This window comes from Bos taurus, chromosome 19 (assembly GCF_002263795.3).
Source record: "Bos taurus isolate L1 Dominette 01449 registration number 42190680 breed Hereford chromosome 19, ARS-UCD2.0, whole genome shotgun sequence".
Taxonomy (NCBI): domain Eukaryota; kingdom Metazoa; phylum Chordata; class Mammalia; order Artiodactyla; family Bovidae; genus Bos; species Bos taurus.
Genome location: NC_037346.1, coordinates 27,416,539 through 27,439,192, shown reverse-complemented (window position 1 = coordinate 27,439,192; position 22,654 = coordinate 27,416,539). Strand labels below are relative to the sequence as shown.

General features: G+C 43.6%; 1 protein-coding gene across 9 annotated transcripts in view; it reads right to left on the bottom strand.

The window, feature by feature from the left end:
* DNAH2 (dynein axonemal heavy chain 2) overlaps positions 1-22,654 on the bottom strand; it is a 108,442-nt gene that overhangs the window by 84,249 nt on the left and 1,539 nt on the right. For 8 of the 9 annotated variants that reach the window (XM_059878294.1, XM_024980544.2, XM_024980542.2 and 5 more), the window contains exons 2-10: positions 22,356-22,526; positions 17,638-17,699; positions 14,163-14,333; positions 6,256-6,484; positions 5,595-5,705; positions 5,182-5,420; positions 3,231-3,422; positions 2,406-2,563; positions 1,690-1,777 (exon numbers count right to left, since the gene is read on the bottom strand). In XM_059878294.1, the coding sequence (XP_059734277.1) occupies positions 1,690-1,777; positions 2,406-2,563; positions 3,231-3,422; positions 5,182-5,420; positions 5,595-5,705; positions 6,256-6,484; positions 14,163-14,333; positions 17,638-17,699; positions 22,356-22,512 (1,407 nt within the window). In that variant the 5' untranslated portion in view covers positions 22,513-22,526. Of the gene's footprint in view, positions 1-1,689; positions 1,778-2,405; positions 2,564-3,230; positions 3,423-5,181; positions 5,421-5,594; positions 5,706-6,255; positions 6,485-14,162; positions 14,334-17,637; positions 17,700-22,355; positions 22,527-22,654 lie in introns of those variants that run through there. The other variant, NM_001191249.3, reaches the window with a different exon arrangement.

The window sequence follows — 22,654 nt, the reverse complement described above, 5'->3', positions numbered from 1 at the left end:
AGGAATGAGAAGTCAAGTGAGCCTTAGGAAGTATCACTATGAACAAAGCTAGTTGATGTGATGGAATTCCAATTGAGCTATCTCAAATCCTAAAAGATGAGGCTGTGAAAGTGCTGCACTCGATATGCCAGCAAATTTGGAAAACTCAGCAGTGGCCACAGGACTGGAAAAGGTCAGTTTTCATTCCAAATCCCAAGGAAAGGCAATGCCAAAGAATGCTCAAACTACCGCACAATTGCACTCATCTCACTAGCAAAGTAATGCTCAAAATTCTCCAAGTCAGGCTCCAAAAGTACATGAACTGAGAACTTCCAGATGTTCAAGCTGGATTTAGAAAAGGCAGAGGAACCAGAGATCAAATTGCCAACATCCACTGGATCATGGAAAAAGCAAGAGAGTTCCAGAAAAACATCTACTTCTGCTTTATTAACTATGCCAAAGCAACAAACTGTGGAAAATTCTTAAAGAGATGGGAATACAAGATCACCTTACCTGCCTCCTGAGAAATCTGTATGCAGGTCAAGAAGCAACAGTTAGAACTGTACATAGAACAACAGACTGGTTCCAAATAGGGAAAGGAGTACATCAAGGCTGTATATTGTCACCCTGCTTATTTAACTTACATGCAGAGTACATCATGTAAAATGCTGGCCTGGATGAGCACAAGCTGGAATCAAGATTGCCAGCAGAAATATCAATAACCTCAGATACACAGATGACACCACCCTTATGGCAGAAAGTGAAGAACTAAAGAGCCTCTTGATGAAAATGAAAGAGAAGAGTGAAAAAGTTGGGTTTACACTCAACATTCAAAAAACGAAGATCATGGCATCTGGTCCCATCACTTCATGGCAAATAGATGGGGAAACAATGGAAACAGTGAGAGACTTTATTTTCTTGGGCTCCAAAATCACTGCAGATGGTGAATGCAGCCATGAAATTAAAAGACATTTGCTCCCTGGAATAAAAACTATGACAAACCTAGACAGCATATTAAACAGCAGAGACATTACTTTGCTAACAAAGGTCCATCTAGTCAAAGCTGTGGTTTTTCCAGTAGTCATGTATGGATGTGAGAGTTGTACCATAAAGAAAGCTGAGCACTGAAGAACTGATGCTTTTGAACTGTGGTGTTGGAGAAGACTCTTGAGAGTCCCTTGGACAGCAAGGAAATCCAACCAGTCCATCCTAAAAGAGATAAGTCCTGAATATTCATTGGAAGGACTGATGCTGAAGCTGAAATTCCAGTATTTTGTCCACCTGATGTGAAGAACTGACTCATTGGCAAAGACCCTGACGCTGGAGAAGATTAAAGGCAGGAGGAGAAGGGGACGACAGAGGATGAGATGGTTGGATGGCATCACTGACTCGATGGATGTGAGTTTGAGCAAGCTCCAGGAGTTGGTGATGGACAGGGAAGCCTGGCATGCTACAGTCCATGGGGTTGCAAAGAGGTGGACACAACTGAGCGAATGAACTGAACTGAACTGAAATGAGGCAGTGATAACAGACAAGAGTCTCTGAGCACAGGATGGTGGCCAGGTGCACAGCCATATGATAAGAACCAAAGAGGCAAGTTTTGTGTGTAGCCTCACGCCCCAGCCCCAGCTCCCCCAGCTCCCCCAGCCCCCGGGCCAGGATTCTGGAGCATCTGCTATGGGCTCTCAGTCTCCCTGACAGTCTTCCTACCTCGATGAGGTCCTTGCAGCGTTGTACAAAGGCATCGACCTGGGCAAATATGCTGGTCTGGTCTAGGATCCAGCCCCGGGTGGAGAACCTGTCGTGAGAAAGACTGACCAGTTGGAAGCGGGAACATGAGGCATTTACCTCCCCAGGCCAGGCTAGAACCAGGAGTTCTGGTTCAAAGGGAGCCTGAGAAAATGAGACCCCAGGAAACAGTTTTTCTGAACGCCAAGTAAAGAAACACAAGGTGAGGAGAGCCAGAGAGAAAAAGAAAACATCTTGGTTCTAAGAAAGAGTTTGGTGGTGGTGGTGGCGGTGGTTTAGTCTCTAAGTCATGTCTGGCTCTTGCAACCATATGGACTGTAGCCCTCTAGGCTCCTCTGTCCATGGGATTTCCCAGGCAAGAATACTGGAGTGGGTTGCCATTTCCTCCTCCAGAAGAGAAAGTTTACACACAATGAAATTTTAGACTTTAGAGCCAAGGAAGGAGGAAAAGACCAGGAGGGATTCCTGGGTTGAGGGAGGGGAGGTTACTTAGAGTTAGGAGGACCTAGGACTGCGAGCTAGAATATCTGCGTCCAGAGAGAAAACTCGGACCATGTAAAAACGCTACAAAAAAAAAAATACAGTCCACAGGCTTAAAGTACAAGCAGAAGAGATCAAAATCTCCCCACTCCAAGAGTGACAAGCGGTAACACACAGGATGTCCAGATATGTCGTACTGAGTATGTGTCTGCACAGCCCGAAGGTAGTGGTCCTTCCAGGCGTGACAGCAAGAGATGCAGCCTTGCAGGTCCTCCTTGCTAGAGATGACATAGCCCTCAAAGATGCGGTCCAGGGAGATGGCATGGCAGCACAGGCGAATGATCTCATTGCTCATCTGCGGGAGGAGTCCCGACAATCTCAGTTCGCAGCCTTAGTTGCACCGACCCTCTCTTGGAGCCCCCAAGACCACGCCTCAGGTCTCGGCTCCTACTTCTTGATACCCATGGCTCCTCTCATCCCTGGTCCTCCACTGCTGGTGCGGCAGCACCTCTGGGTTCCACCTCATTTGCCCACCTCATTTCCAGCCAGTGCTCAGCTCAGCACCCTTTCCCCACTCTTTGCCCCTCCCCCAATGAAATATGCCGGGTTCTGCTCCTCAAAAGCCAGTGTTCCTTCCTATATCTGCCTCTCGCTCACTGCAAGGTCCATCTTTGGCAATGAGAAAGAGCAGGTCTTCCCCTCCTGTACAACTCAGCCTGGGAGTCAGACCTTCCTGGCCCCCTCCCTGTGCTCCATCAACACCTCTTCACAAAGTCCCCCTCTTCCCAACCAGGCTTCATCCATCTGGAAGCAAAGTGTCCAGTCCAGGTCCCAACTCTGAGCCTCACTAAAGCAGATGATGCAGGCAAAGGGCCTATGGTCTCTGTCTGACCCGAACAGCATTGCTCACTACCTTTTCACCATAGATCTGCCCAGTGAATTCCACCTTCTCCAGTAATCTGCATGCTACCAACATGGCCACCCCCTCACCACCCTCTGTTCCACTCTCTGCAGACACACACCTTCCGGAAGAGGGAGGTCAGTCTCTCCCGAGTATTGTAGTGGGGAGAGTTGACCCAGATGATACGGATGAGGCTGATCAGCCTCGGGAGTTTACTAGAGATGTCCTTTGGCCTCATGAATGCCAGTTCCTGGTAAGGCTCCTTCAGGATCGACAAGAAAGTCAGGTTTGACTGTGCTTGACGAGAGCCATCCTGGCAGTAAAGAGAAATCAGGAGAAGACTTAGCCCCTGGAAAGCACAGGTTCAAAGCGAGTGCTTCTGGTCCTCCTCGAATTCCAACCGACCTGCCTTTCCCGGCAAGTGTTCCCAGTTAACGTTACCTAGACCCCATCACCCCAGGTCTCTGCAACCCTTTGGGACCAGAGTGTGTGCGTGCCTACTTTTCCTCACTGACTAGTTTCTAACTCAGGTTTCGTGTCTATTCCTCTAGTTTTTCCCCTTGAACCCAGAACTCTGCACAAGGAGACGCTCAAGAGCTGTTGATCAACTGACCGGACGTCACTTGCATTCATCCCACCTTGTGGCTCCCACCATAGCCCCACCTTCACTACTTTGTTCTCAAAGAGAATTTTATACTTCTCCATTTAACTGTGGCTCAATTCCCCTTAAAGTATGTGGGTGTATGCATAATCGTGTCCAGTTCCATGCAACTCCACGGACTGTAACCCACCAGGCTCCTCTAACCTCTATCTATGGAATTTTTCAGGCAAGAATACTGGAGTGGGTTGCCATTTCCTACCCCAGGGAATGGTCCCAACCCAGGGATCGACCCGTATCTCTGGCATCTCCTGCATTGGCTGGTGAATTCTTTACCACTAGCGCCACCTGGGAAGCCCCAAAACTCCCTTCAGTTCAGTTCAGTTCAGTAGCTCAGTCATGTCCGACTCTGCAACCCTATGGACTGCAGCACACCAGGCCTCCATGAATACCAGTTTCAAATTCCTGCTAGGAAGAGATCACTTCTCTCTTTGTATTCTACAGATATCTCTGATCTCTGTGTGTCACAACACTAATATAATCAGCTTGTCATATTATATAAAATGTAATTTTTAAAAAAATTTTATTTTTGACTATGCTGGATCTTTGTTGCTGCACAGGCTCTTCTCTAGATTAGGCAAGCAGGGGCTACTCTCTAGTTGTGTGTGGCACACTGGTTCTCATTGCAGTGACTTCTCTTGTTGCGGAGGACAGGCTCTAGGGTGCAGAGGCTTCAGGAGTTGTGGCTCCCAGGCTCTAGAACACATGCTCAACAGTTGTGATACATGAAGTTAGTTGCTCCACGGCATGTGGGATCTTACTAGATCAGGGATCGAACCCACATCTCCTGTATTGGCAAATGGATTCTTTATCACTGAGCCACCAAGTGAAGTGAAAGTCACTCAGTTGTGTTCAACTCTCTGCGACCCCATGGACTACACAGTCCATGGAATTCTCCAGGCCAGAACACTGGAGTGGGTAGCCTTTCCCTTCTACAAGGGATCTGCCCAACCCAGGGATCAAAGCCAGTTCTCCCACATTGCAGGAGGATTCTTTACCAGCTGAGCCACAAGGGAAGCCCCTGAGCCACTAAAGAAGGCTTCAAATGTAAGTTTTTGAAGTGTTTCTTTTGCAGCTCTCTTTGCTGAACTGAATGGGTTCGCCTTTGACCCCAGGCCACACAGTCATCTGTGTTAGCCTTCCTTCTCAGCTGGATTGTAGGGGTTGGGCTCCTAGAGGGCACTCAACATAGTACATTTGGCAAGTAACTAGGTGTCTCTCTAGTTAAACTATAAGCTCCTTGAGGCCTTGTGTTCTACTACGTTTATACTCTCCCACAAGCCCAAGTCTAAGCACTGGGTGCGTCTATCTCTGCAACTGATGAATATGTTGACTCTCTCTTCTTAGTGCCTTACATTATCCCCACCACTGGGCACTTTCTGCCAAGTCTGCATCCTTCGATCCACTCACAAACCTGGATCTGCTGGGCCAGCTTCATGAAGGGCGCCAGATAGGATGACTTGGCGAGACGCAGGATGGACTCGATGTGCTTCACTCCCGGCTTCACCAGCTGTTTGCTGATGCCAGACAGGTCCATGCATCGGTTGCGCCAAAACTCAATCTCCTCCAAAGGACCTAAGTTTTCTCCTGTCTCCACTGATTCCTGGGCACTGAGCACCTCCTTTATCTGCCGTGTCCAGTGGATCATGGAGGCTGCCGGGGAGAGGACAAAACCTCTTGCATGTCCTTGCAGCGCTCCCCACTTTCATCCTTCCCTCCACCCGCAACAGAACCCTCCTAACCCACCTCCTGTCCCAGCCTCTGGGCTGCCCATCCCTACTCCTCCCCCTCAGGAGCCCTGACACAGGAGCAACGCCAGCCACTCACTCTCTAGTCGCTGCACCAGCTCTTTGTCTTTAACCACGACCTCAGGCTTCATGTTCATGGCTTCTGTGGGGATGTAGAGGACGGTGTGCCCCTCCAGCTTATACCGAGTGTCTGAGGAAACGAAAGAACCAGGAGAGTTCACAGAGGGTGATGGGTTTATGCCACCCTAGTTCCTATCATGGCTGATGATCTGGGGCCCAGGAGCTATGTGCATCTCAGGAGAGCAGGCAGGAGAAACTAGGACTCATGCTTTTTTGCCATCAGGAAAATGACAGAAGGCAAGAGGGAAAACCTTGTTGAGATGTTGTAAGAGACTGTCATAAAATGAGGTCTGAGAGCAATACAATACCCTCGACACTCTCTTCCAGGACACAAGCACTCCCCTGCTGCCCCCACACTACCTCCAGTTTCCCTAACCCCACATGTACTCTTGGAAATTTCCAACTCCAAGCAAGTCTGGGCAACTGTTGGACCACAGAAAACTATATCCAGATTAGAAGGCACACTGCGGACCCTGTTTCACTCATTCAGCAAACGCATTCCAAGCACCTACTCTGTGCCAAGCAACGCAGGTACTCAGGATCAATCTCCCACCTGCCTCACTCGCTCTACTATTGGTGGGGAATGGGGAGAAAACAGGCACCCCGGCCATTCCGCTTACCTGTCAGGCAGGCCAAGAACCTGTGCAGGTGAGAAGCAAAATGATTTCGAATGCTCTCAGGCCAGGTTGTGTTTTTAAAGATCTGAGGAGCAAAGACGCCACTGAGCAGCCGAAGCAGGGCTGGGATGTAGGCACCCCGCACTGTCCCAAACTGCACCGTCTCCTCAAAGTTCTCTGGAGTGATGGGGACCGGGGCTTGGCGAATAAAGTAGACAATCTGGTTCTGGGTCTGCATGGAAGACAGTAGAGCAGAGTTCAGGGTCCAGGCCCAGCCATGCTACCCAAGGGAATCTGAGGCTCCAGTCATGAAACCCTGGTCGCATCCCTTTAGCATATCCTGATCCTTCTCCAAATATAAGAAACACGAGATATTTCCTGTTCTTGTCAGGGACACAACAGTTTCTGTATCCAGAGGGTTGTGGAGGAAATGCAGAGAGCACTCCTTGAGGGTAAAGACTGCGTATTCTCTACAGAACCTAGCAGTGACTGGGACACACTAGATGCTCCATAAATGACAGATGGATGGATAAATGGAATGAAAAAGATACAGGAAAAGCAGAAAGGAGATGAACCAAAGGTAAGAGACAATTGTCTAAGGTTTTTCTTTCACTTGCATAACTTTTCCCCCAATTTTTTTCTTGACCATGATGCATGTGGGTTCTTAGTTCACTGACTAGGGATTAAATCAGCACCTTCTGTATTGGAAGTTTAGAGTCTTAACCACTGGACTTCCAGGCAAGTCCCTCCCCTCATTTTTCATTTATCTTGCAGTTTTGTTTATGCTGAGTTTTTATTGTTGTTTACATTAAAAAATGCATAACTTTCATGTTGTTAAAACTTCTTAGTTTCTGACTTCTACATGGTTAGAAAAGTCATTCCTACTCTAAGAACAGTTTCACTGTTTTTTTCTTTAGTGCTTTTGTAACTACTCTTTATAATTTATTTAACTTTAAAAACTGAAAATAAAGTACAAAGAAGAAATTCATAATCATTCATCTTCCCGTTACCCAGAATTAAATTTTGGCATTTTGTATTTATTTTTTAAAAAGATAAACAACTATTATTTTTGTTAAAATTATGTTAATTATAAATATCTGAAACAATGCAGAAAAGTACACAGATAAAAATTTAAATGTCGTTAAAATTCCACCATTTAGACACTAATCATTATCATTAGAGAAAATATTATTCTAGACATCTCTTGTAGATATATATACAGAAAAATAAAAAATTATTTCAAAATAGGATCATGCTATTGCTTTAGGATCATGCTATTTTAAAATATTGAATTTAATGGAATAAAAAGACATTGATAAATTGTTGAGCTCCAAATAAATGTTTCTTTAGCTGTAAGAGAGATTTCTTCCTAAAAGACCCCTTTCTAAGGTTATAAGAAAGATTATGAAAAATATTAAGAGGTTAGTTTTCTCCAGGATTCCCTGGTGGTCCAGTGGTTAGAACTTAGCACTGCCATTGCTGTTGGCCCAGGTTCAACCCCTGGTCAGGCAACTAAGATCCCGCAAGCCAAGTAGCTGAAAAACAAAGGTTAGTTTTCTCATTACCTTTCAACTTTAATTTCAACTGACTCACTGCTTTGAAAGGTAGGAACATGGGCATGCATCCTCATACTTTCTCTCATTGTCTTACCACTTCCCAATTTTTGTTATACTATTATTTTGACATGCCCTTCATCTAGATCGACTAATTGTTAACATTTTGCCACATGTGTGCATGATTGCACTCTCTTCTCTCTCCATCTCTGTCTCTCATCCTCTCTGTCTCTGCTGAGCCATTTCAGAGCTGGTAGCAGACGTTATAAAACTACACCCTTACATACTTCAGCATATGGCTCCTAAAAGTGAGGATATTCGCCAACACTCCCCAAACTGTAATTATCACACTCAGAAAATTGAACTTCATTTAATACTTTACATAATACACAGTTCACATTCAAATTTTCCCAGTGGTCCAAATAATGTCATTTACAGCTGCTTTCTTCCCACCCAGGATCCAATTCAGATCACACAAGGTTTCTTTCTTTCATGACAGTGATATTTCTAATACTCCGGGCCAGTTGATTTTCAAAACGTCCCTTAATTTTAATTTATCGGATTGTTTCCTCATTATTAGATGCAAGTTAAATATTCTTGGCAGGAATACCACATAGGTGATGTTTCCAAAGAATTAATTTCCTTAAATGTAATCAGCTTAACTAAGACATGTGTTGACATTAAACATTGTGTAACAAGTTTTTGTGGAATAAAGTATGTCCTTTCAGTTCCCCCATTCAGTTCCTTCAGCCGTTCAGGGAAATTCTCTGTATTCTATTTTAAAATTTATATTTTGTTTCATTAGCTGGCTCCCTATGTTAGATTACTGTGTCTGTCTTTCACATCTATCAACTTCTCTCTAATTGTATTGTCATTGGTTTTTTTCTTTTCCCTACACTGTAATTATCTCAAGCCTCTCTTCTATGTCCATTCATATTTTCAGCAATAGTTATTCAGTCCCTTGCTGTTTCTAACCTACTAGTTTTAACATGTAAACATGCTGCTTTATTTATTTCAAAAATCTGCAACCGCTTTTATTTCATTCTCACATTTTATTGTTTCGTCGCTCAGCTTTTTAAAAAATTAAACTCGTATTAAAACATGATGCTGGTGTGAAAAACTGCCTTCTGTTCAGTTACATTTTCCTCACGTGCACGCTTTGTTCTGCTCTCTTTCTTCCTTGATGTAGTATGCCTGCAGTTGCCCTGCAATTCCTTTTCACTTGCCTCCTGCTTGCTCCGCTCTCTGAATTCATTCCTTCTGCTTTTAAGTGCTGTGGGTGACTTCCTGATGTCCCACTGTGAAAGCCCAGTTTGACTTCCCCATTGAAGTTAAAGCGAAATGACTGGGTATTTTAGGTTTCGTTCACTTTTCTCTAGACTAAAATAATAGCGTGAGGGGATGGGCAGGTAGGTAAGACCAATTTAAAACAGTGTAAAATCTTTGTTAAAATGCATAGGCTCTTTCTCTCTCTTCAGATTTTGTTAAATACTCTGAGGTTCACTCCATGTCACTGCTGGTGGTGGTGAGGAGGGGTGTCCACCATTCCTGCAGGGACAACAGTTTCCTTAAATCAGTGCAGAGACCTTTCAGATTTTGCTTCTTTCCTAGTTTGTTTACTCTTGGGTGCTTGTTTTTATTTGTTTTTCTGGCTTTACTTTTTGCTATTGTTCCAAGTATTCAAAAGAAATAATTTCTTAAGGAAGTTTTTCAACTGTCCTTCTTGCCCTACAATTAAATCCGTGATCTATTTAGAATTTATTTATCTGGGGCTGTGCTGGGTCTTCATTGCTGCGAGGGTTTTTCTCTCCTTGTGGCGAGCAGGGGCCACTCTCCAGTTGCGGTGCGTTGGCCTCTCTTCGCGCTGACTTATCTTGCTGTGGAGCGCTGGCTGTACCGCACAGGCTCAGCAGTTGCGGCACCTTGGCTTAGTTGCTCCCTGGCATGTGGGATCGTCCCGGATCAGGGATCAAACTGTGTCTACTGCATCGGCAGGCGGATTCTTTACCACTGAGCCACTGGGGACGCCCTAGAATATATTCTGGCATGCTAAAAAGGCTTTTTTCAGCTTTGCCAACTCATAATTGACAAATTAAAATTGTTTAAGGTGTACACCCTGCTGTTTTGTGGCTTCCTGGTGGCTCAGCTGATAAAGAATCTGCTTGCAATGTGGGGGACCTGGGTTCGATCCCTGGGTTGGGAAGATCCCTTGGAGGAGGGCATGGCACCCCACTCCAGTATTCTTGCCTGGAGAATCCCCATAGACACAGGAGCCTGGTGGGCTACAGTCCACGGGGTCACAAAGAGTCAGACATGACTGAGCCACTTTTACTTTCCTTGCTGTTTTGATATAAATGTGCACTGAGAAATGATCACTACAATCAAGTTAATTAACATATCTATTATTCCATATGGTTACCATTCTCATTTCTTTTTGTAGTGAGAACACTTAAGATCTACCCTTTAGCAAATCATACAGTAATATTAACTACAGTTACCACACTGTATATTAGATCTCCAGAACTTATTAACTTTGCATAAATGAAATTCTGTATCATTCCCCCCCCTCAGTCTTACTGAAATATAATTGACCTATAACATTGTATTAATTTAAGGTATACAATGTAATGCTTTGATATGTATATATATTGCAAAAATGATTTCCACAATAAGTCCAGCTAACATTTATCAGCTTACATAGTTACAATTTTTTTATCAGAACTTTTAAAATCTACTCCTTTAGCAACTTTCAAATATATAATCCACTATTGTTAATTAGAATCACCATGCTGTACTGTACATCACATCCCCAGAACTTATAACTGGAAGTTTGTACCTTCTGGCCAACTTCACCCATTTTCTGTACTCCCTCACCCCCAACTCTGGCAACCACCAATCAGTCCTTTTTCCCTCCTCTGGTTCTCAATCTGTGCCGTTCTCTGTTCCTATGAGTTTTTTTTTTTTTTCCTCCAGATTTCACATATAAGTGAGATCATACAGTATTTGTCTTTCTCTGTATTATTGCACTAAGCATAATACCCTCCAAGTCCACCTGAAAGTGAAAGTGAAGTCGCTCAGTCGTGTCCAGCTCTTTGCGACCTCATGGACTGTAGCCTACCAGGCTCCTCTGTCCATGGGATTTTCCAGGCAAGAGTACTGGAGTGGATTGCCATTTCCTTCTCCAGGGGATCTTCCTGACGCAGGGATTGAACCCAGGTCTCCCACATTGTAGACAGACGCTTTACCATCTGAGCCACCAGGGAAGTCCAAGGCCACCTATATTGTTGCAAATGGCAAGATATTTTTTCTTTCTCATTGCTGAATAATATTCCATTGTGTGTGTATGTATGGTGTGTGTGTGTGTGTGTGTGTGTATACACATATACATTTTCTTTATCCACTCATCCAATGATGGACACTTAAGCTGATTCCATATATTAGCTATTATAAATAGTACTATAATGTACATGGGGGTGCCGATATTTCTTCGAGAGTGATTTCGTTTCCTCTGGATACATACCCAAAAGTGGAATTGCCAGATCATACGGTAGTTCAAATTTTTTTTTGAAGCACCTCCATACTGTTTTCCACAACTGCACCAATTTACATTCCCAGTGCACAAGGGCTCCCTTTTCTCCACACCTTCATCAATATTTGTCATCTCCTGTCTTTTTGACGACAGCCATTCTAACAGGCATGAGGTGATACCTCATTGTGGTTTGGATTTGAATTTCTCTGATTAGTGACACTGAGCACCTTTTCAGATTCCTGTTGGCCATTTGTATATCTTCTTTGGAAAAATGTCTTTTCAATTCTTCTGTACCTTTTTAAATCAGATTGTTTGTTTCTCGCTATTAAACTGTATGAGTTCTTTATGTATATTTTGGACATGTATTCAAATCTTATCAGATATAGGATTTGCAAATATTTCCTCCCATTCATAGTCTGCCTTTTCATTTTGTTGATGATTTTCCTTTGCTGTGTAAGAAGCTTCCTAGTTAGATATAGTCCCACTTGTTTATTTTTGCTTTTGTTGCCTTTGTTGTAGTGACAGAAAACGTGTACCCTTTGATCAACAGCTCCCTTTTTCCCTCTTGCCCCAGCTATCTACATTTTTTAAAATGGAAAACCTTTGTTTTCCATGTTTCCCAATTCTATTCATGGAATAATCCATCTTTCCCCACAGATTTTAAATGCTACTTTTGTAGAAAATGCTTGCCTATATGTTTCATTTCTTTCTGCTTCTTTCCTGTTGCTTACATAATACATATTCCTGCCCCGGTCTATTTTCAGTTCAGTTCAGTCGCTCAGTCGTGTACGACTCTTTGCAACCCCATGAACCACAGCACGCCAGGCCTCCCTGTCCATCACCAACTGCCATAGTCTACCCAAACCCATGTCCATTGAGTCGGTGATGCCATCCAACCATCTCATCCTCTGTCGTCCCCTTCTCCTCCTGCCCCCAATCCTTCCCAGCATCAGGGTCTTTTCCAATGAGTCAGCTCTTCGCATCAGGTGGCTAAAGTGGAGTTTCAGCTTCAACATCAGTCCTTCCAATGAACACCCAGGACTGATCTTTAGGATGGACTGGTTGGATCTCCTTGCAGTCCAAGGGACTCTCAAGAGTCTTCTCCAACACCACAGTTCAAAAGCAATTCTTCAGTGCTCAGCTTTCGTTATAGTCCAACTCTCACATCCATACATGATTACTGGAAAAACCATAGCCTTGACTAGATGGACCTTTGTTTTAATTGCTCTTATTTATTTATTTTTGGCTGCACTAGGTCTTCATTGCTACATCCAGGCTTTCTCTAGTTGCGGTGAGTGGAGGCTACTCTCCAGTTGCTCAGTGTTCGGGCTTCTTATTTCAGTGGCTTCTCTCATTGCAGATCATGGGCTCTAGGATGCTCACACTTCAGTAGTTGTAGCACTTGGGCTCAGCAGTTACAGCTCATGGGCTCAGGATCTGCGGTTCCCGGGCTCTAGAACACAGGCTCTGTAGTTGTGGCACACGGGCTTAGTTGCCCCAGGTATGTAGAATCTTCCCAGACCAAGGATGGAATCCATGTCCCCTGCATCGGCAGGCAGATTCTTAACCACTGGACCACCAGGCCAGTCCTAATTACTGTAATTTAATAAAAGATTTTCATTCACAGGTCTCCTTCATCACTTTCCTTCTTAATCTTTTTTTTTTTTTTTTTGCTATTTTTCAAGATATACTTTTAAAAATCCTTTACAATACCAATCTAGGGACTGTGGTACTTCGACTGGAGTTGTAATAAAATGGTACATTTAATTGGATGGAATGATCTTCATAATATTAAGATTCCCACTCAGAACAGGATAGGGCTCATCATTTATTTAAATCTTTTTTTTGTAGCCTGCAACAAAGTTGTTTTCCTTCATATACATCCTAAGTTTTTGGCATATTTTTGTTACTTTTCTGAACGAAATTTTTTTGTGTGATGCTTTATAGCCAATTATTGCCAATATACAGGAAAAAGAGATAGCCTATTTTGGGCTTTGCTTAATAAGGAAGCTTTATAAATTGTGTCATTGTGCAGGACCATGCTACTCTTCATTATCACTTCAATTTTTGTATGTGGACCAATAAAAGCCAAGCAATAGCCTTTTTCTTTTCCAAAATTTTATTTCCCCAAATTTCAAACATACGGGAACACTAAAAGCATTTTACAATAATAACCTGTACACCCGCCGCCCATATTCTACCACTAACTTTACTATACATTTGTCTTTTAACTGTTTTCCTACCTGTGGTTTACCTTTCACTAACGTATCCTCCCCACTGTTGAAATAGTTACCTATCTAACTCATGAAAGCCTTTAATAGTTCCCTCTGGAATAAAGCCAAATTCTTTAGCATAACATTCAAGGACCTTCAGAGGCAGACACCAACCCACCTTTTTAGTATCATTTCCCCCAACTCCTTGTTTCTTTGCACATAAAGTGTTCTTTACCTGGATGCTCTTACTCATCCTCGATGAAATCCTACTTACCCTTCATCCCAAACTCAAATATCTCCTCCATCACCAGGCCTTGCCAGCATTCCAGGGGCTACATTAGTTGCTCCCATAAGACTCTTATAAAGCTTCGTCCAGGCATCATAATATATTGTAAATATTTTTTATATGTCTGTCTTCCCCACTAGACCATGAGATCATCAAAAGCAAAACCCTGCCTCACTTCTCTCTGTATTCTGCTGCCTAGCAGGATGTCCCACACACTGTGAGGCTCAACAGACCTTGGGCAGGAGAGATTAGATACAGATGACTGGGGTCTGCGGAACCCGCAGCCCCCTGGGGAGAACACCTTGGGGTCTGGATGGTGGAGTACGCACCTGCACAGGCATTCCCAGGTCTAGCTTCAGCCCCATACAAGGGTCGATGAAGATGGTGAGGATGGGTTCCGAAGGGTCCTGGGCAAAGTGTTCCAGAACAGTGCTGTGCTCCTCTGTCCATGTGGCGTCCGCCAGTCCTGTCAGTACAGCCCGGGACAGGAAGAGGGGCTTCTGCAGAATGAGAGCAGAGGGCCAGAGCAGGCGCAGCTGTCAGTGTAGGTCACTTCTCCCTTCCACTGCCATGTGTGGGAGTCATGGGGAGTGAGAGCAGGTTCGGAAGAAAAAGCTGAGGACCAACTGACTGATAGGTTTCAGAAGAAACAAGACAATAAGATCCTCTTCCCTCTATGAGTAAAAATAGAATGGATCATAGAGGAAGACCAAGGGATAGCATCTTTCTGAAATATTTCATTTATGCCTGTGGTTGTAAAAATGTCTTATCAAACAACTTTCAACCTCACAGTAAAACTAAATTAAGGGAACATGTAGGATATTAGCCTCAGTCAAGAAATTAGGGGCAAGAGGATGACAAGCTGGAAAAAGAATAAAGGTAGAAGAGCAATTTTTCCATGATGTGGCCTCCACAGAATACTGGAATAAGTTTGCTACACTGGGCAAAAGTCAACTGGCCCAGCAGCTAGAAAAAAAGAAAAAGGGAAGGGAAAAGACAAAACTGGAAAACAACAAAGGACAAATCAATTGGATGGAAAATAAGTCATGGCTGGTGGCTAGAAAAAAACATAGCATTTTTAGAACAGTATTAAATAAATTAAGAAAACTACAGGATATGAAGACCTAGCTCAGTGAACTGGAGAAGTCACTCTGTCCTCCCAGTACTCCGAGAAGATGAAAAGCAATCCCTTTTGCTTACAGTTTCCAGGTCAAGAAAATTTAACCACTGATCCAAAATCTTTCATATATAAAGACACGCATAAAAGAACTTTCCTGGTGGTCCAGTGACTAAGACTCTGTGATCTCAGTGCAGGGGGCCAGAGTTCAATCCCTAGTCAGGGAACTAGATCCCACATGGCGCAACGCAAGATCCCAAGTGCCACAACTGAGACCTGGCACAGCAAAATAAGTAAATAAATAAATTTTTAAAAAAATTTACAATAGCTAGGACATGGAAGCAACCTAGATGTCCACTGGCAGACGAATGGATAAGAAAGCTGTGGTACATATACACAATGGAATATTACTCAGCCATTTAAAAGAATGTATTTGAATCAGTTCTAATGAGGTGGATGAAACTGGAACCTATTATACAGAGTGAAGTAAGCCAGAAAGAAAAACACCAATACAGTATACTAACACATATATATGGAATTTAGAAAGATGGTAACGATGACCCTTATGCAAGACAGAAAAAGAGACACAGATATAAAGAACAGACTTTTGGATTCTGGGGGAGAAGGCGAGGGTGGGATGATTTGAGAGAATAGCATTGGAACATGTATATTACCATATGTGAAACAGATCACCAGTCCAAGTTTGATGCAGGAAACAGGGCACTCAAAGCCAGTGCACTGGGACAACCCTGAGGGATGGGATGGGGAGGGAGATGGGAGGGGGGTTCAGGATGCGGGACACATGTACACCCATGGCTGATTCATGTCAATGTATGGGAAAAACCACTACAATATTGTAAAGTAATTACCCTCCAACTAAAATTAATTATTTTTTTAAAAAGACATGTATGAAGACCCAGTGAAAAGAACACTAAGGATATGAACAAACATTTCATACTATTGAAAAAAGAGAGAGAAAAAAAATGAAAATGTGGAAAAATATTCAATTTCACTTATATTAAAGAAATAAAAATAAACACAGCAAAAGTATATCATGTATTGCCTATAATTATTTAAAAAAAAAAACAACCTGCTAAACTGCTAACACCCAGGCTTGGAAAGGGTTTGTTGCTAGTATGAGGGCAAAAAATGCAGTCTTTCTGAACAATAGTTTGGCATTATGTATTAAAGGTGTTACAAATGTCCTTTACTCTTTGATTCAGGAACTCCATATCCAGGAATCTAATTTTAGCAAATATTAAGTATTTCAAAATATGTTAGTTTTATTTATAAAATTCATCACAGTACTATTAAAGCAAAAAAAAAATCATAAATGGAAAAATGTCCAAGAGTAAGGATTTAACTATGGTACATATACCTTATCAAGCACTGAGTGAACATTTAAAACGGTGCTTACAGGGAATTCCCTGGCAATCCAATGGTTAGGGGGCGTCCCAGGTGGCATTAGTGGTAAAGAACCCACCTGCCAATGTGGGCTTGATCCTTGGGTGGGGAAGATCCTCTGGAGGAGGACATGGCAACCCACTCCAGTATTCTTGCCTGGAGAATCCCATGGACAAAGGAGCTTGGCAGGCTACAGTCCATAGGGTCACAGAGTCGGACAGGACTGAAGTGATGTAGCAGACACGCCAGTGGTTAGGACTCCACGTTTTCACTTCCCCAGGACCAGGTTCAATCTCTGGTCGAGAACTAAGATCCCACAAACCTCGAGGCACAGCCCAAAAAAAGAGGCGTCTTGTGATTTATGTATTTCTGATAAAAAATAACAGCATCCCCAATTTTTTTTAAGGTCCTTTTTTAAGGAGCTTAGTTCCCCTTACATTGGGAGCACAGAGTCTTAACCACTGTAATTCCAGGGAAATCCTCTGTATTCTTTTTTAAGAATGTAACAACATGAAGAATGATAAAATGTTTTGTGAAAAAGCCTAATTTAAAAAGTATAATGTGTAGTATAGTTAAGATTGTTAGAAAACAAAATAACTCTCAAATCTACAGAAAGAAAGGACATATACCCAATTATTAATATTGAATGTGTTTAGTCATAACTTCATTTTCCCTTTCTTTGTTTTAGCTTTCTATCCCTTCCAGTTTTTTTCTTTAATGAGTAGTTGTTATTTTGCTCTCCCTTTCTAGAAAGTTCAAGGTCACTATTCTTCTAATCCAGGTTAGAAGTTGTCCCCAGGCTCTGATGCAGCTTGAAAATAAAGGTATACAGGTCATGGAGTGTCAATTTCTGAAAGTATTTCAAGTGGCTTCTGTAAACTTTTCAGCCAAAGGAGAGCACCAAAGGACAGGAAGAAAGAGGATGTCTTAGAAATTAGGACAGTGTCTGCCAGCTTGTTCAACATGTCCAGATTTCACCCATTCGACAGATAAAGCTTGTCACATTTTGACCCAAGATGGAGAGACGAGGAAGGGCCTGCTAAAAGTCCTGTTCCCTCCTGAAAGCTCTCTTCTTCTGGAGGAGTAGGGGGCATGGATAACTCTGCCCTTTACTCAGTGTACTGGATTTGCAGTGAGCAGGCTACCAGTTTCTGCTGGTAGAAAGAAAAGGTATCAAGTGAGAGACTGAAGAAGAGAATTCCTCAAACACCATTCTGCAACTGATCCTTTGAATCACCAATCGCTGGTGAGGAATACTTGTTTCAACAACAACCCAAACTTACCACATCTACCTCACGCTCCTCTAATTCTTCTTTCTGTATTTCAGGTTGCTCCAATACTGGCTCTGGGGAAAAAATTCAAAAATGAAAGCATTCCTTTAAAAATTAAATATAGAGTCACCATCAGTCAGTTCAGTTCAGTTTAGTCGCTCAGTCGTGTCTGACTCTTTTCGACCATATGATCCAGTAATTCTAGGTATACCCAACAGAACTGGAAGCAGGCACTCAAACAGATATTTGTATGCCCATGTTCACAGCACTGCTATTCACAACAGCCAAAAAGCAGAAACAACCCAAGCGTCCACCAAAGATGAATGGATAAACAAATTGCAGTGGAATATTAATCAGCCAAAAAAAAGAATGAGGGTCTGCTACAATATGACAATGTGGATGAAAATGTAACATTAAGTGAAAGAAGCCAGTCACAAAAAACAGTATATTGTATGATTCCACTTATATAAAATGTCCACAACAGGCAAATTCAAAGACACAGAAAGTAACAGATTAATGGTTACCAGGATCTGGGAGGAAAGGGGAATGGGGAGTGACTGCTAAGAGGCTAAGCTCTCACGCAACGGAGAAGTAAAGATACAGTGGCCACCGGGTGCCAGTTTCTCAAGTTATCTGAAGTGGCTTTTGGTGAAGGGGTTAAAATGCTCTAAAATTAGGGACTTCCCTGGTGGTCCAGTGGTTAAGACTCCCAATGCAGGGGGCCCCCACTGGATCCCTAGTTGGGGAAATAGATCCCACGTGCTATAACTAGAGTTCCCACGCAGTAACTAAAGATCTCGAATGCTGAAACTAAGACTTGATGCAGACAAATAAATAAATAATTTTTTTTAATGTTCTAAAATTAGATAGTGGAGATGGTTGCATAGGCTGGTGAATACAGCAAAAATCACTGAATTATATACTTTAAAAGTATGAATTTAAAAAAATATTGATTGATTGATTGATACATGTATTTAGTCTGCATTAGGTCTTAGTTGTGGCGCTTGCCTGGCAGCATATGGGACCTTAGCTCTCCAACCAGGGGTCAAACCCATGTCCCCTGCATTGGAAGGTGGTCTCTTAACTACTGGACCACCAGGGAAGTCCCAAACACATGAACTTTATAGTACGTGGATTATATCTTAATTTTCTTTTAAAAAGCTGGCAGGGGTGCAGAGGGAGGCAGGGGAATGAAGGCAGTCAGTCTTAAGGTTATTCTAGCCACTCAGTTTCCGGCCTGCCATTCTTCCCCTAGCCTCTTCCCACATGGAGAAGTTGAGACCCTCAGAAATTGGCCCCTTTCCAAGCACCCCCACCCCCACTCTGGATGCCATAACAGTCAAGGGGGTGTTTCTCTCCCTCAAGATCTGTTTTTCACACAGAAGCCTGGGGCAAAACAGGTGGGTTTCCCATCTCCTGTGGGCTGAAAGGTGGAAGGAAAGGATGGGATGGAACCACAAGACTTTGGGGAACAGGACACTCAGAGAACAGGACACTCAGACTTCCAGAAAGAAAACCTAAGAGGGGAGTAAGGCACAGAGGTCGAGGAAGAAATCATGAGAAAGATGGAACAGCTGACTCTAGGAGCTCAGGAGTGAGAGGGATGAGTGACTGAGACAGCCAAGGCCCTTCGAGAAAGCCAAGGGCGTCCAAGGTTCCAGACGGGAACAAGGCAGAGAGAACGAGACTTAGACCATCTCAAGAGTAAACAGGTTTCCTCTTCTATAGTACAATTTATATAAAGTCTAAACCACGCAATGTGATACTAATATGTGATGGTCATGGATACATGCAGTAAAAATTTAAAAAACAAGCTTGAGAATGACAAACATCAACTCAGGATAGCGGTGACCTTTGGAGAAGGAGAGAAGGGCTTGCAGGGCAGGGGGACAGAGGGATTCATTTGTTGCTATCGTGATTAATTTACACATTGGGTAATGGGTACATGGGTGTTCATAATGTTCTCTACGCTTTTTCTTATTTGCCTGAAATACAGGTCTACAATCCCTTGTCCAAAACTCTTCAGTTCAGTTCAGTTCAGTCGCTCAGTCGTGTCTGACTCTGCGACCCCATGAATCACAGCATGCCAGGCCTCCCTGTCCATCACCAACTCCCGGAGTTCACTCAAACTCACGTCCATCGAGTCGGTGATGCCATCCAACCATCTCATCCAAAACTCTTAGTGTCACATATATCTCAGCATTTAGACTTGTAATATAGTATGGTATATGAGACCCCCACCCACCTCCTGGGGGCTCTAGAGCAGCACTCCACTTTCCATATTAGTATTCCTGCAGTAAAACATGGAAAATGTATACTAAGTGGCTTAAATAGACTATAAATACCTCAAGTCAGTTTAGGTTATATTTTACCACCAAATAAGTTTGGATGCCAAACTCGGGGCGGGGGGGTGGACTTTTATTTCTCAGGGCTTTTTAAAATTACAGATATGAGATCATGAATCTGTACTTCTCCTTCTTTTCTTAGTGGAAATGGCTATCAATTAGAACTTCAAAAGGGTGTGTGCCCTTTAAGCCACCATTCTTCAACAGGAAGTGTTTAGGCCTGGTCTTAGTCTGTTCCAGGCTACTATAACAAAATATCAGTTTGTTGTTGTCGCTGTTCAGTCACTAAGTCATATCCAACTCTTTGGGACCCCACGAACTGTAGCCCAAGAGGTACCTCTGTCCTCCTCTATCTCTGGGAATTTGCTCAAATTCATGTCCACTGAGTTGGTGATGCTATCTAACCATCTCATCCTCTGTCACCCCCTTCTCCTTTTGCCTTCAATCTTTCCCAGCATCAGGGTCTCTTCCAGTGAGTCAGCTCTTCGCATCAGGTAGCCAAAGTACTGGAGCTTCAGCTTCAGCATCAGTCCTTCCAATGAATATTCAGGGTTGATTTCCTTTTAGGATTGTCTGGTTTACAACCTCCTTACAATCCAAGGGACTTCTCAAGAGCCTTTTCCAGCACCAAATTCAAAATCATCAATTCTTCCGCATTCAGCCTTCTTTATGGCCCAACTCTCACACCCGTACATAACTACTGGAAAAACCATAGCTTTGACTATATGAACCTTTGTCAAAGTGATGCCTTTGCTTTTTAATACACTGTCTAGGTTTGTCATAGCTTTTCTTCCAAGGAGCATCTTTTAATTTCATGGCGGCAGTCACTGTCTGCAGTGATTTTGGAGGGCAAGAAAACAAAGTTTGTCACTGCTTCCCCTTTCCCCCCTTACTTCTAAGCAGCAGACATTTATTTCTCAAAGTTCTGGAGGCTGAGGTCTTGAGTTCAGGGTGCCAGAAAGGCTGTGTGAGGGCCCTCTTCTGGGTCGCAGACCTCTCTATGTATCCTCACATGGTGGAAGTGAACACGGACTCTCTCCGGGTTGTTTCTTATAAGGCATGAATCCCACTTATGACAGTTCCCTCATGATTTAAGCACCACCCAAAGGCCCCACCTAGTAACACCATCATATTGGGCATTAAAATTATAATATATGAATTTGGGCAGGGAGACACACAAACATTCAGACCATAGTAGGCCCCCTCTGCCTCCAGTAGGACAAGCTTCAATTCCTCCCAACTCCAAAGACTGCAAGAATTAATATTCATTTCAGGGCTGCCTTGGAGACCCAAGTCTTCTCTGAACCTCTATCAAGTGTCAGCTAGAAAGCAATCAAACAATTAAAAGGCTTGGAGCTAAAGAGATCCTTGGTGTTTGGGGTTAATGCTTTCATTTAGAAGTTCCTTCCATTCCCATCCCAGGGGATTCTCCAAATTGAACCTCACTGCCTTCCTTCTTTCCTCCTGCTGCTTCTGGTACCCAGCTTCTAGAAGCCAGTCCCACTTTAAACAGCTTTTAAGAACTCAAGAGAAAAAAAAACTGTACACTTCTAATGTCTAGATCCCAGGGCAAGGCTCTTTGTACCCTGGACCTTTCTCCCACACCCACGGCTAATCTCTCACCTTTTACTATTAAAAGTAGATTCTATTTCTCTCCATCTTGACAGGCTGCTAGGAGTATAGGAAACCCCAGGTAGAAGGGCAGGGCTATCTGTAGCTCAGTCATAGCTACACTGGCCAGCGCTCTAAGGCTCAGCCCAACGACAGCACCTTTCAACCCTAATGGCCTCAGCTCACCCACCATAGAGGAATCCCCCCAAATCAAAGCCACAATAGGCAGACTCTTTAAACTCTTTTCTTCCTCAATCTAGACGTCAGGCTTCTTTTCCTGTGGCCTTGAACCGGAAGACCCTTAGTCTACCAAGACCCTGCCAAACTGAGGGCGGAGACACAACAACCTTAAACAGATGGGAGAAAGATTCAGTCGGGCTTAGGATTCAAAGGATGGCAAGGCAGGCTGAGTCTCCATGGTGATGGGCTTAATGAGAGGAAACCACTATTTGTTTTGCCACCCAGGGTGAAAAAGGAAGAGATCAAACCCTCTTCACTGGCGTAGAAGCAACCAGGAACACTTGAAATAAGAAGGAAGAGGCTAGAAGATTTGTTGGTGAGCTCTGGGTGCACTGGGGAGAAATTTTAAGACTGAAAGAACAAGTATAAGGCTGGCCAGGAGGGAAAACCCCAAACAAGGGACCTAGCAGTGGCCTGAAATTCAGCTAAACTCCTTTCTTCTTACCCAGAAGAAACAGAACCTGCTCCCTGGCCCTAAAACTCTCTTCAAATACAAACATTCTGCCTCCACGTCTCTCTCCAGCAAGTACCCACCAGGCTCCTCCTTGACGGTCTCCGGCTCCGCCTGGACCTCGCTGCTGGCCGGCAAGGTGATCTCCTCGACCTGTGCATCCAGAGTAGACTGGGCAGCTCGCCGGCGGGCACTTCCCCGGCTAGTCACTTTCCGCTTTTTGTCAGCTTTGCTGGACATCGCGAAGGCAAAACCTGCAGATACACGGACGCTGGGGGGTCCACAACCAGCTCTATCCCCAAACCTCAGTCCTTTCCCTAGGATATCCCCACTTTCTTCAGGGCCTTGGGTTAAAAATCAAAATCAGTCCCTCAAGACATTA